This window comes from Eubalaena glacialis, chromosome 1 (assembly GCF_028564815.1).
Source record: "Eubalaena glacialis isolate mEubGla1 chromosome 1, mEubGla1.1.hap2.+ XY, whole genome shotgun sequence".
In the NCBI taxonomy this organism is placed as follows: Eukaryota; Metazoa; Chordata; class Mammalia; order Artiodactyla; family Balaenidae; genus Eubalaena; species Eubalaena glacialis.
In genome coordinates, this window is record NC_083716.1 from 112,781,031 (window position 1) to 112,793,196 (window position 12,166).

At 38.0% G+C, this 12,166-nt stretch overlaps 1 protein-coding gene across 1 annotated transcript in view; it reads right to left on the minus strand.

The window, feature by feature from the left end:
- The window catches only part of UGGT1 (UDP-glucose glycoprotein glucosyltransferase 1), a 106,550-nt gene that overhangs the window by 57,389 nt on the left and 36,995 nt on the right, over positions 1-12,166 (minus strand). The window contains exons 16-17 of the mRNA XM_061183001.1: positions 11,956-12,091; positions 9,856-9,987 (exon numbers count right to left, since the gene is read on the minus strand). Coding sequence (XP_061038984.1) covers positions 9,856-9,987; positions 11,956-12,091 — 268 coding nt within the window. The remainder of the gene's footprint in view (positions 1-9,855; positions 9,988-11,955; positions 12,092-12,166) is intronic.

Genomic DNA, 12,166 nt, shown 5'->3' on the forward strand with positions numbered 1-12,166 from the left:
ATATGAGGGGTACAGCTCCTGCAACTTAAAAAATCTTACTGATCATTAGATTCTTAGGACCTCTGGGAATCTCACAACATCCTTGAGAGTATATGCCTACTTAAATAGCTAGGTAATTACGATCTGTTTATATGGGAAGGGCCTCTAAACAGTAGAGATGAGGAAAATGGCCAAATCTGGGAAACTATTGAGGAGCTAGGTCTGTGATACTCCCACTTGATTCTTCAGCAAAATCAAGATTTCAGTGCATAAAAGACAACGTGTAAAAATACCCTTTTCCCCAATTTGTCCACTATAGTCAATGTTTTTCAAGCAAATCCTTTTGATATAGCAATCATCCACAATAAAAAAGGCAACATGTACTTTTTCTTCAATAGGATGATAGAAAACCAGAGTTAAACATTTTCCAAAACTGAAATATAAGAAAATTCCATTAATTTTCTCAAATACTCCCGAAGTGGCCCGTCTTTCCTTTTATTTCACCTTTCTTTTTCTACAGAGTACTACTCAGGCTGTTTGTGAAAATGTGAAAAATCACTAGGTGCCCATATCAATATTATTTTATTTAAAAAAAAAAAAAAAGAAGGTAAGTGACTGAACAGAAGGTTGCAATACAATAATGGAAACATGTTCAGTCTAAACTGAGTAGCTCTCATGACCAGCTTCAACTCCAAACCTTAAACCAAGGAGATTTAACACTGAGGCAGGAGTGATGTCAGTATCATGGCTGAATAAGACTTCCCTCATTAGTGTCTCCCCCACAGAAAAACAACAACTTGGCATCTATCCACGGACAAAAGGGTCTTTGTGGGAGCTTTGGAATCCAGCACCATATGCCAAGTGGCCCGGGAGAAGTGTTGCCCACCCGTGCAGCAGGTAACATGCAGACGGACTTTGACCCTGGCTGTGGGCTCCGCATTGACGCATGAGCTGGCTCCAGGGAACCCCTGGGAAAAACTATCTTAATCAATTACCCATAGACAAGACAGCCTCTGTGAAGTCCAGGTTTCCAGCAAGAAGTTCCAGGACACCACTGGAGCAAAAAAATATGAATTTGGACACACTGGAGGGGGTAAGAGAAACAGTCTGACTTTATTCACATCACCCCTCTCCCAAGGCAGTACAGCTTAGGGCCACAAGAGATCTTCTGAGTCTATGATTTCTCCTACAAGGGACATAAGAGCAAGGGTTGAGCACTCAACTTCCCCAGCTATGTGGGATGCTGCCAAAGAGGCTCAATTCTCTCCCGGTCCATCCAGAATATTGATTTGTGAGTGGCATCACCATGTGGGAAGAGGCTGGGAGGGCAGCAGACAGTGCTCTCATAGGGCATTTAAGGAAGGCAGATCCTACTTACTGCATCAAGAAGCCCACCTATGAGACACCCAGGACACCTCATCCACAGATGCCCCCAGATGGCTCATGGGCACCCCGCAGTGCTCTGCACACACCCTACCCCCATATACCCACACCCTGTGGCTGGCTCCCAGTGCACAGTCCTGACAAGAGCAGCAAGAGTGAGCTCTGCCAGATGGACGGTGAGGACGTACAGAAAGCCAGTCCACATCAGGAGGCCAGAAAGAGACAAAAAACTTGAGCTTTAGTGCCACTTTGGGGAAAACAAAAAGGAGGTGGCCTGTCAGCACCCAGCCTGGGGGCAATGTAGAATCAAGAGGAGTTAAACAAGCTTCAGAATTCTGCACAAGAGGGAACAACAGCATGGAGCAGGTGTGCCCACAGACATCCTGAGAACACCTCGAAATTCCTAGCAGGGCTGAAATGGAAGGTATTTCTCTCCCAAAGCAGAGAGTAGAGACTGGTAGAAGCGACTGCTACCAGTCACTTCTGGTAGCAACTTAAAATTGCAAGGAACATGAAAAATCAAGAAAGCATAACACCACCTAAGGATCGCAATAATCTTCCAGTAACCAATCCTGAAGACATGGAGATCTGCAATTTACCCAATGAAGAATTCAAAATAACTGTTTTTGGGAGACTCAATGAGCTACAAGAAGACACAGAAGGACAATTCAACAAAATCAAGAAAACAATACACAAACAAAATCAGAATTTTAACAAAGAGAGAGAGCATAAAAAAGAACCAAACAGAAATTCTGGAGCTGAAGAATATAATGAATGAAATTTTAAAAATGATATTGCATTAACATCAGAGTGAAATCAAGCAAAAGAAAAAATCTACAAGTTAGAAGACAGGAACTTTGCAATTATCCAGTCAGAGGACAACAATAATAACAACAGCAACCGAAGAATTAAAGAAATGGTATATGGATAATTTTCAAATTACTGGAGCTCCAGAGAAGATGAGATAGAGAAGGGAGCAGAAAGCTTATTTAAAGAAATAATGGATAAGAACTTCCCAAATCTGGAGAGAGATTTGGATATCCAAGTTCCCGAAGATCATAGGTCGCCAAAGAAAATAAATTTAAAGAGCACCTCTCCAAGACACATTATAATAAAACTATCAAAAGTCAAAAACAGACACTCTTAAGAGCAGCAAGAGAAGAAGAAGCTTGTAACTTACCAGGGAAGGCTAACAGTAGACGTCTCAGTAAAAAAGTTGCAGGCAAGGAGTGAGTGGGATGATATATTCAAACTGCTAAAAGAAAAAACTGCCAACCAAGAATACTCTACCTGGCAAAGTTATCATCTAGAAATGGAGGAGAAATAAAGACATTCCCAGACAAACAAAAGCTACAGAGTTCATCATCACCAAACCTGCCTTACAAGAAATGCTGAAAGGAGTCCTTCAAGTTGAAATGAACGGGCATTAATTAGTAACATGAAAACGTATGAAAACATACAACACACTAGTAAAAGTAAGTATATAGTCAAATTCAGAATACCTTAACACTGTAATATGATGGTGTATTAACCACTTAACTCTATAAAGGTTAAAAGACAAGAGTATTCAAATGAAGCAAGAGAGGGCCCTCAACCATGAATTTTGAAGCAATGCCCTCCATGCTCAAAGGGAATGTGGGATGGATGACAGTTGCCTGAATTGCCCTCTAATGATGATGCTGTTCATGCAGAAAACTCCATCTTGCTGTTTTTCAATATAAAGAATATGCTGATGAAAAGCAAAAAAAAAAGACAAGAGTACTAAAAGTAACTATAGATATAATAATTTGTTATTGAATACACAATATAAAGAGTTAAACTGTGATGTCCAAAACAAAAAAGGGGAGGGAATAAAAGGGTAGTTTTTATATTTGATCAAAGTTAAGTCATCAACATAAAAGAGATTGTTTTATCTATAAAATATTTTATGTAAGACTCATAGTAACCACAAAACAAAAATCTACAGTAGATTCACAAAAGATAAAGAGAAAGGAACCAAAGCATACCATTATGGAAAATCATCAGTTCACAAAGGCAGGCAGCAAGAGAGGAAAAAAGGAACAAGGGAAATATAAATCAGCCTCAAATAACTAATAAAATGGCATTACTATGTCCCTTACCTATCAATAACTACTCTAAATGTTCCTGTATTAAATTCCCCAATCAAAAGGCATAGAATGCTGGATGGATTAAAAAGTAAGACCCAACTATATGAGCCTACAGTTCCTTGCAGCTTTAAGGACACAAACAGACTCAAAGTGAAGGGATAGAAAAAGATCCACTTACATAAGTGGAAACCAGAAGAGAGAAGGGGTAGCTATATTTCTATCAGACAAAACAGAGTTTAAGCCAAAAATTATAACAAGAGATAAAAAGGTCATTATATAATGATAATGGGGTCAATTCATTGAGAAGATTTAACAATTCTAAATATATATGCACCCAACATCAGAACACCTAAATATATGAAACGAATACTAACAGATCTCAAGGGAGAAAAAGACAACTATACAATGTTAATAGGGGAATTAAAGATATGGAAGCAGAAGACCATAATTCAAAAAGAGACACATACCACCATGTTCAGTGCAGCACTACTTACAATAGCCAGGACATGGAAGCAACCTAAGTGTCCATCGACAGATGAATGGATAAAGAAGATGCGGCACATATATACAATGGAATATCAGTCAGTCATAAAAAGAAATGAAATTGAGTTATCTGTAGTGACGTGGATGGACCTAGAGTCTGTCATACAGAGTGAAGTTAAGTCAGAAAGAGAAAAACAAATACCATATGCTAACACATATATATGGAATCTAAAAAAAAAAAATGGTTCTGATGAACCTAGGGGCAGGACAGGAATAAAGACACAGAGGTAGAGAATGGACTTGAGGACATGGGGAGGGAGAAGGGTAAGCTGGGATGAAGTGAAAGAGTAGCACTGACATATATACACTACCAAATGTAAAATAGATAGCTAGTGGGAAGCAGCTGCATAGCACAGGGAGATCAGCTCAGTGCTTTGTGTCCACCTAGAGGGGTGGGATAGGGAGGGTGGGAGGGAGACGCAAGAGGGAGGGGATATGGGGATATATGTATATGTATAGCTGATTCACTTTGTTATACGGCAGAAACTAACACAACACTGCAAAGCAATTATACTCCAATAAAGATGTTAAAAAAAATAAAATAAAAACAAAGATATGGAAGCAACCTAAGTGTCCATCAAGAGATGAATGGATAAAGAAGATGTAGTTTACATACACAATGGATTCAGCCATAAAAAAGAATGAAATTTTGCCATTTGCAACAACATGGATGGAGTTGGAGGGCATTATGCCAAGTGAAATAAGTCAGACAGAGAAAGACAAATCCTGTATGATTTCACTTACATGTGGAATCTATAAAATACAGCAAACTAGTGAATATAACAACAACAACAAAAAACAAACTCACAGATATAGAGAACAAATTAGTGGTTACCCGTGGGGAGAGTGAAGGGGGGAGGGACAAGATACAGATAGAGGATTAAGATGTATATTATGGAGACTTCCCTCGTAGCGCAGTGGTTAAGAATCCACCTGCCAATTCAGGGGACACGGGTTCAAGCCCTGGTCGAGGAGGATCCCACATGCCGTGGAGCAACTAAGCCCGTGTGCCACAACTACTGAGCCTGCGCTCTAGAGCCCGCGAGCCACAACTACTGAGCCCGTGTGCCACAACTACTGAAGCCCACGCGCCTAGAGCCTTTGCTCTGCAACAAGAGATGCCACCGAAGTGAGAAGCCCGCACACCGCGAAGAAGAGTAGCCCCTGCTCACCGCCAACTAGTGAAAGCCATGGGCAGCAACAAAGACCCAATGCAGCCAAAAATAAATAAATGAATTTATTTTTTTAAAAACTGTAAATAAATTTTTTTTAAAAAGATGTATATTATATATACATAATACATATCTTCCGGGATAACCTAGAAGAAATGGATAAATTCCTAGAAACATAAAACCTACCAAGACTGAATCATGAAGAAATAGAAAATCTGGACAGACCAATAATAAGTAAGGAGTTTGAATCAGTAATGAATATCCTCCCAACAAAGAAAACCCTAGGACCACATGGTTTCCTTAGTGAGTGCTACAAAACATTTAAAGAGGAATTAAAACCAGTCCTTCTCAAACTCTTCCAAAAAACTGAAGCAAACAGAACATATTTTATGTGGCCAGAGTTACCCTAATAACAAAACCAAACAAAGACAACACACAAAAAAGAAAATTACAGGCCAATATCTCTGATGAACACAGATGCAAAAATCCCCAACAAAATATTAGCAAACTGAATTCAACAATACATCAAAAGGATCATACAGGGACTTCCCTGGTGGTCCAGTGGTTAAGACTTCACCTTCCAATACAGGGGGTGTGGGTTCGATCCCTGGTCAGGGATCTAAGATTCCACATGTGCCTTGTGGCCAAAAAACCAAAACAGAAGCAATATTGTAACAAATTCAATAAAGACTTTAAAAATGGTCCACATCAAAAAAAAAAAAAAAGGAAAGAATCCACCTGCCATTGCAGGGGACACGAGTTGGAGCCCTGGTCCGGGAAGATCCCACATGCTGCGGAGCAACTAAGCCTGTTCACCACAACTATTGAGCCCACGCTCTAGAGCCCATGAACCACAACTGCTGAGCCTGTATGCCACAACTACTGAAGCCTGCGCGCCTGGAGCCCATGCTCCACAACAAGAGAAGCCACCGCAATGAGAAGCCCATGCACCGCGATGAAGAGTAGCCCCTGCTCGCCACAGCTAGAGAAAGGCCGCACACAGCAACGACGAGCCAAGGCAGCCAAAAATAAATAAATAAAATTTTTTTAAAAAGATGATCTTCAAAAAAAAAAAAAAGAAGGATCATACACCATGATCAAGTGAAATATATTCTAGGGATGAAAGGATGACTCAACATCCCCACATCAATCAACGTGATACACCACATTAAAAAAATGAATGATAAAAAACCACATGATCATCTCAATAGATGCAGGAAAACCATTTGAGAAGATTCAACACCCATTTATGATATAAACTCTCAGTGAAGTGGGTATAGAAGGGACATACCTCAATGTAATAAAGGCCACATACAACAAATCCACAGCTAACATCATTCTCAATGGTGAAAAACTGAAAGCTATCACTCTAAGATCAGGAACAAGACAAGGATGCCCACTCTCGCCACTCATTTTCAACACAGTATTGAAAGTCCTAGCCAGAGCAATGAGGTAAGCAAAAGAAATAAAACACACCCAAATTGGAAAGAAGACGTAAAACTGTTACTGTTTGCAGATGACATGATTTTATGTGCAGAAAACCCTAAAGACTCCACCAAAAAATTATTGGAAGTAATAAACAAATACAATAAAGTTGCAAGATATAAAATCAATATACAAAAATCTGTTGCATTTCTATACGCTAGGCAGAAAGAGAAATTAAGAAAACAATCCCATTTATAATCACGATAAATTTAACCAGGGAGGTGAAAGACGTACCCTGAAACCTGTAAGACTGTTGAAAGAAACCAAAGAAGACACAAATAAATGGAAAGATATTTCATGCTCATGGATTGGAAAATTTAACATTGTTAAAATGTCCATATTATGGGACTTCCCTGGCAGTCCAGTGGTTAGCACTCTGTACTTTCACTGCTGTGGGCCCTGGTTCAATCACTGGTTGGGGAACAAAGATCCTGCAAGCCATGCCTCATGGCCAAGAAAAAAATAAATAAAGCCAATTAAAAACACACACACACACACACACACACACACACACACAACAACAACAAAAAAAGGGATTTCCCTGGCGGTCCAGTGGCTAAGACTCCACACTCCCACTGCAAGGGGTGCGGATTTGATCCCTGGTCAGGGATCCCACATCCTGCATGGTGCAGCCAAAAATAAGTAAATAAAATGTCCATATTACCTAAGACAATTTACATTACAGATTCAATGTAATGCCTATCAAAATACCAAGGACATTTTTCACAGAAGTAGAACAAAAATTCTGAAATTTATACAGAAACAGAAAAAACCCTGAATAACCAAAACAATCCTGAGAAAAAGAACAAAGCTGGAGGTATCACATTTCCTGACTTCAAACTATATTACAAAGCCATACTAATCCAAACAGCATGGTATTGGCAGGAAAACAGATACATAGATCAATGGAACAGAATGAGAGCCGAGAAATAAAACCAAACATATATGGACAATTTATGACAAAGGAGCAAAGAACATACAATGGAGAAATGATATCTCTTCAATAAATGGCGTTGGGAAAACCGGACAGCCACATGCAAAAAAAAAAAAAAAAAATGAAACTAGACCACTACCTCACACCATACACAAAATTTAACTCAAAATGAATTTAAAAACTTTAATGTAAGACCTGAAACCATAAAAGTCCAAGGGAAAAAAAAGGCAGTATCCTCTCTGACATCCATCTTGGCAATATCTTTCTAGATATGTCTCCTCAGGCAAGGAAAACAAAAGCGTAAGTAAACAGATATAATTATATCAAATGAAAAAAGCTTCTGCACAGCAAAGAAAACCAACAATAAAATGAAAAGACAACCTACCCAATGAGAGAATATATTTGCAAATAATATACCCAATAAGAGGTTAACATGCAAAATATATAAAGATCTCATACAGCTCAAGAACAACAACAACAAAAACAATCTGATTAAAAAATGGGCAGAGGACCTGAATAGACATTTTTCCAAAGAAGACATACAGATGGCCAACAGGCACGTGAAAGGTGTTCAACATCACTACTCATCTTGGAAATGCAAATCAAAACCACATGAGATATCACCTCACGCTTGCCAAAATGACTATTATCAAAAACACAGACAATAACAAATGTTGGTAAGTATGTGGAGAAAAGAGAATCCTCTTGCACTGTTGGAATGTAAATTGGTACAGCCACTATGGAAAACAGTATGGAGATTCCTCAAAAAAAATTAAGAATAGAATATGATCCAGTAATTCCACTTCTGGTTATTTATCCAAAGAAAGTGAAAACACTAATCCAAAAAATTATATGCACTCCTATGTTCATCATGGCATTGTTTACAATAGCCAAGATACAGAAACAACCCAAGTGTCCATCAACAGGTGAATGGATAAAGAAGATGTGAGATATACATACACACACACAAACACACATACACACAATAGAACACTTCTCAGTCATAAAAAGAAGATGAAATCTTGCCATCTGTGACAACATGGATGGACCTTGAGGGTATTATGCTAGTGAAATAAGTCAGACGGAGAAGGACAAATACCATAGGATTTCACCTACACGTGGAATATAAAAAACTAATAAACAAACAAAACAAAGTAAGTGAACAAACCAAACCAAACAAAAACAAACATGTAACAAAGTAGCAGATACTGGGGGCGGGGAAATGAGTAAACGGGATCAACTGTACAGTGATGAATGGAAACTAAATTTTTGGTGGTGGGCAAGCTGTAGGGGATACAGAAGTAGAAATATAATGTTGTACACATGAAACATATAATGTTACAAATCAATGTTACCATAATAAAATTATATTAAGTTAAAATAAGTGGAAGGAAGGAAGGAAGGAAACGAAAACAAACTGAATGACTAGAAAAACAAAAAAGTGAAAGGCTAAAAAACAACTGGTGTTGAATTGGGTGTGGGTAAGACTTGAGAGGGAGATTATAAAATCTAGGATTCTGTACTCAGATAAAAGAGAAAGTATAAACAATGCATTATCAGTATGGTTTCTAATGAAATGATGGCTCAGATCTCAAACAGATGAACCAAAGGCCTTGTCCTTCATTCAAAAACATGAAAAAAAGCTGGTAAATAAATACACTTTTTTATTGTTTTAAATTGTTTCAGAAATGTATTTTGATTCCTTGCCTTAACATTTGTTTTCAGTAAACTGACCACCTTGTTCCTGCTTACAATAAAGGTCCTTCACTATATTTAATGTCTCACTATTATCTTTAAATAAAGATTTTAAAATATTTCCCTATATCCTTATTATGAGACTTTGCCATTCTGTTTATTACATTTCCTATTGCATTTCCATCTTTAGCCTAAACAATTAAATACATGACACACATTAGGCACACACATCATACCTGACAAGCATACATCATATACTTCCAACAGATTTTATCCAGAACATATATCACTCAAGTACTACCAGTGCATTATAAAGAGAAATTATTTTTCAATTGAATAGTTAATAGGCCAGCTAAGAATCAACGATATCTTCACAAAATTGAAATATAAACTATATTTGCAGAGACAGAAAAGTGACCAAGTTTCTAAATTTTTAAATGCTAAGTACCTAAATATTTCACCATCACCACCTTTATTAACAGCAACCCCCAATAATAAGGAGAGATAAGGAAAGTGTAGTGTTGCAGTCAAATGAGAAGTGCCAGAGAATGTTTACCTTCCGATTCTGATCATAAGCAGAGTCAATCCCCAAAATGCTATTCACTTCCACATATGGATATTTCTTCTCCAGGACACTGACCACATGTTCAACTTTAACTTTTTCTCCAGTCCTTACTTTGTTATATATCTGAAGAAAGAAAAACCAGGTAACCAACTACACTTTCACATGTAAATTTCGGAGTATTTATTACAAAAGATTTCAGAATGTAGAGGAAAAATGAAAACAATAGCTAATTCTCTTAAAAAGAGCAAATGGGCCATATTAGCAATTCTCCCTTTTCCATATACTTCCTTATGCCTTCTTAGGTTAGAAACTACATATTCTTAAAATGACTCAATCAGTTCATATTCACATTAAGTCCCAAACGCAAAAATGTGTTAATTTTTTAAAAATCTGAATACTTATAAGTAATCCTTGAAATAAGAACTCATGTCCATGAAGTTTAAGGGGAAAAAAAAGTTTCAAACTACGTATGGCATAATCCTTGTTTTTAAAAGGCAGACACAAGACAACAAAACTGTGTCTGTACATGTACAGTTAAGCATCTGGAAGGATGCAAGCTTTTAATAGTGGCTGCCTGTAAGGAGCAGGATTAAGGAGGGCAGAGACAGATTTTTTAATCAACACACTTTAATATTATTTTTTAAAAGTTTTAATAATGAACATAATTTCTTTTGACTTTTGCAACTAAAAATAAAGAAAAAGAAATGAAAACTTTTTATCCTTTCCTTCATCTACACAGCTGTGAGGGGAAAACACTTTAAAAAGCAGACTTAAGAACCCTTACTACCCTCAGCAGCGTCACTGGAACGTACTTCACCCCGCAGAGGCTGCTGCTAGCTCAGGTCCCGCCACCATCTCTCACAGAGGCCACAGCGACAGCTCACCGACTAGCACCCCCGCCGCTTTCTCTGCCCTTCACCACACCCACCTCCACACACGCATCACGATGAGGTGCTAACTGGAGTTTACCTCTGTGCTCTGGACACCTATTACCCAGCCGAATGGCCTCAGTGACCACTGCGGTCCCCTCTCCACTCTGCTCTCACAATAGTCTGCTCGAGTCGTACTAACAACTTGGGAGTCGCTACCTCTGATTTGCAGCCACTGTTCAACTGACTCCTGTTTTCCCTCCACGCTCAGCTGGGACGACTTCCCACTCCACAGAAACGCCCGTGGCCATCCCTAGTGGAGTGAGGTCCCACTGCTGCTGTAGCCAGCGGTGCTTCCCACACTGTACCAAATCACCTGTGTGGAGGCGTCCCCCACTAGACTGTAAGGTGTTTGAGGACGGGGGAAAATCTTACTCTTCTTTGTATCCCTAGCAGCTGGTACGGGCCTGGCAAAGGGCGCATCTTTAATACAAGCTGGCCAAATAAATAAATGAACATTTCAATTAATAAAAAATGCCCCTGACTGAATCTCTAAACAGTAAACATAACAAACATAATAAACAGCAGGCTGAAATCATGTTTATGGGTAAAATAAAAGTCATGAAAATAACTGCTTTAAAGATAAGTTTTTCAATAATTAACACTAATCTGTAAGCAAAAGAACTATTACTGGTAAACTTTTTATGCTCAAAAATAGAAAAAAAACAAAAAAACAAGGAGAGTTCTCTGTTTGAACTTGAGCAAGTATCTTAAAATATATATATAAAAATCAGGGTATTTCAGTTTCCAGTTAAAATGGAGAAAACAGATAATAAGAATTTTATGACTTGAATATTAAACTGATTCCTAACAAAAATATCATGATGGTCTTAAAAGAGAAGAAAGCAAAGTTTTTTTTAAACAAGTAGAGAACATCACATTTACCAAAAGGCATTAATCAGTGATTTCAAATCGCCAAAAGGCAGAAAACTAAGATACATTAATGTATTAGTATCTAAGGAATCTTAGCTGAAATCACAACAATCAATTATTAACATTAGTGTATCAATAAAGGCAACTCCAGAAATACAAAATGCATAAAGTTTGTGTGAATAATTTACCTTTTTCTCTTTCCAGAAATATAGAATCTCCTTACCACATACTGTTTCTTAGAGTAAGTTAGATTTTTAAAAATTATTTGCCATTTTGAACAAAAACATACGTGTGTCAGAGTTTGGAAGGCATGATAATCATCCACTTCTTGGGCAACATAATTATACGCTCTCAGAATAGCCACTCCAGCGTCCTGCATCCCATCAACCTCTTCAGAGTCATTAACCACAAAGATTAAACCAAGTCTGGGGGAGAAAGGGAAGGGCAAAAAGAAGAAAAAGAAACATCTCGAAGAATGCAACCAGTTGAAAAAGGAAAGG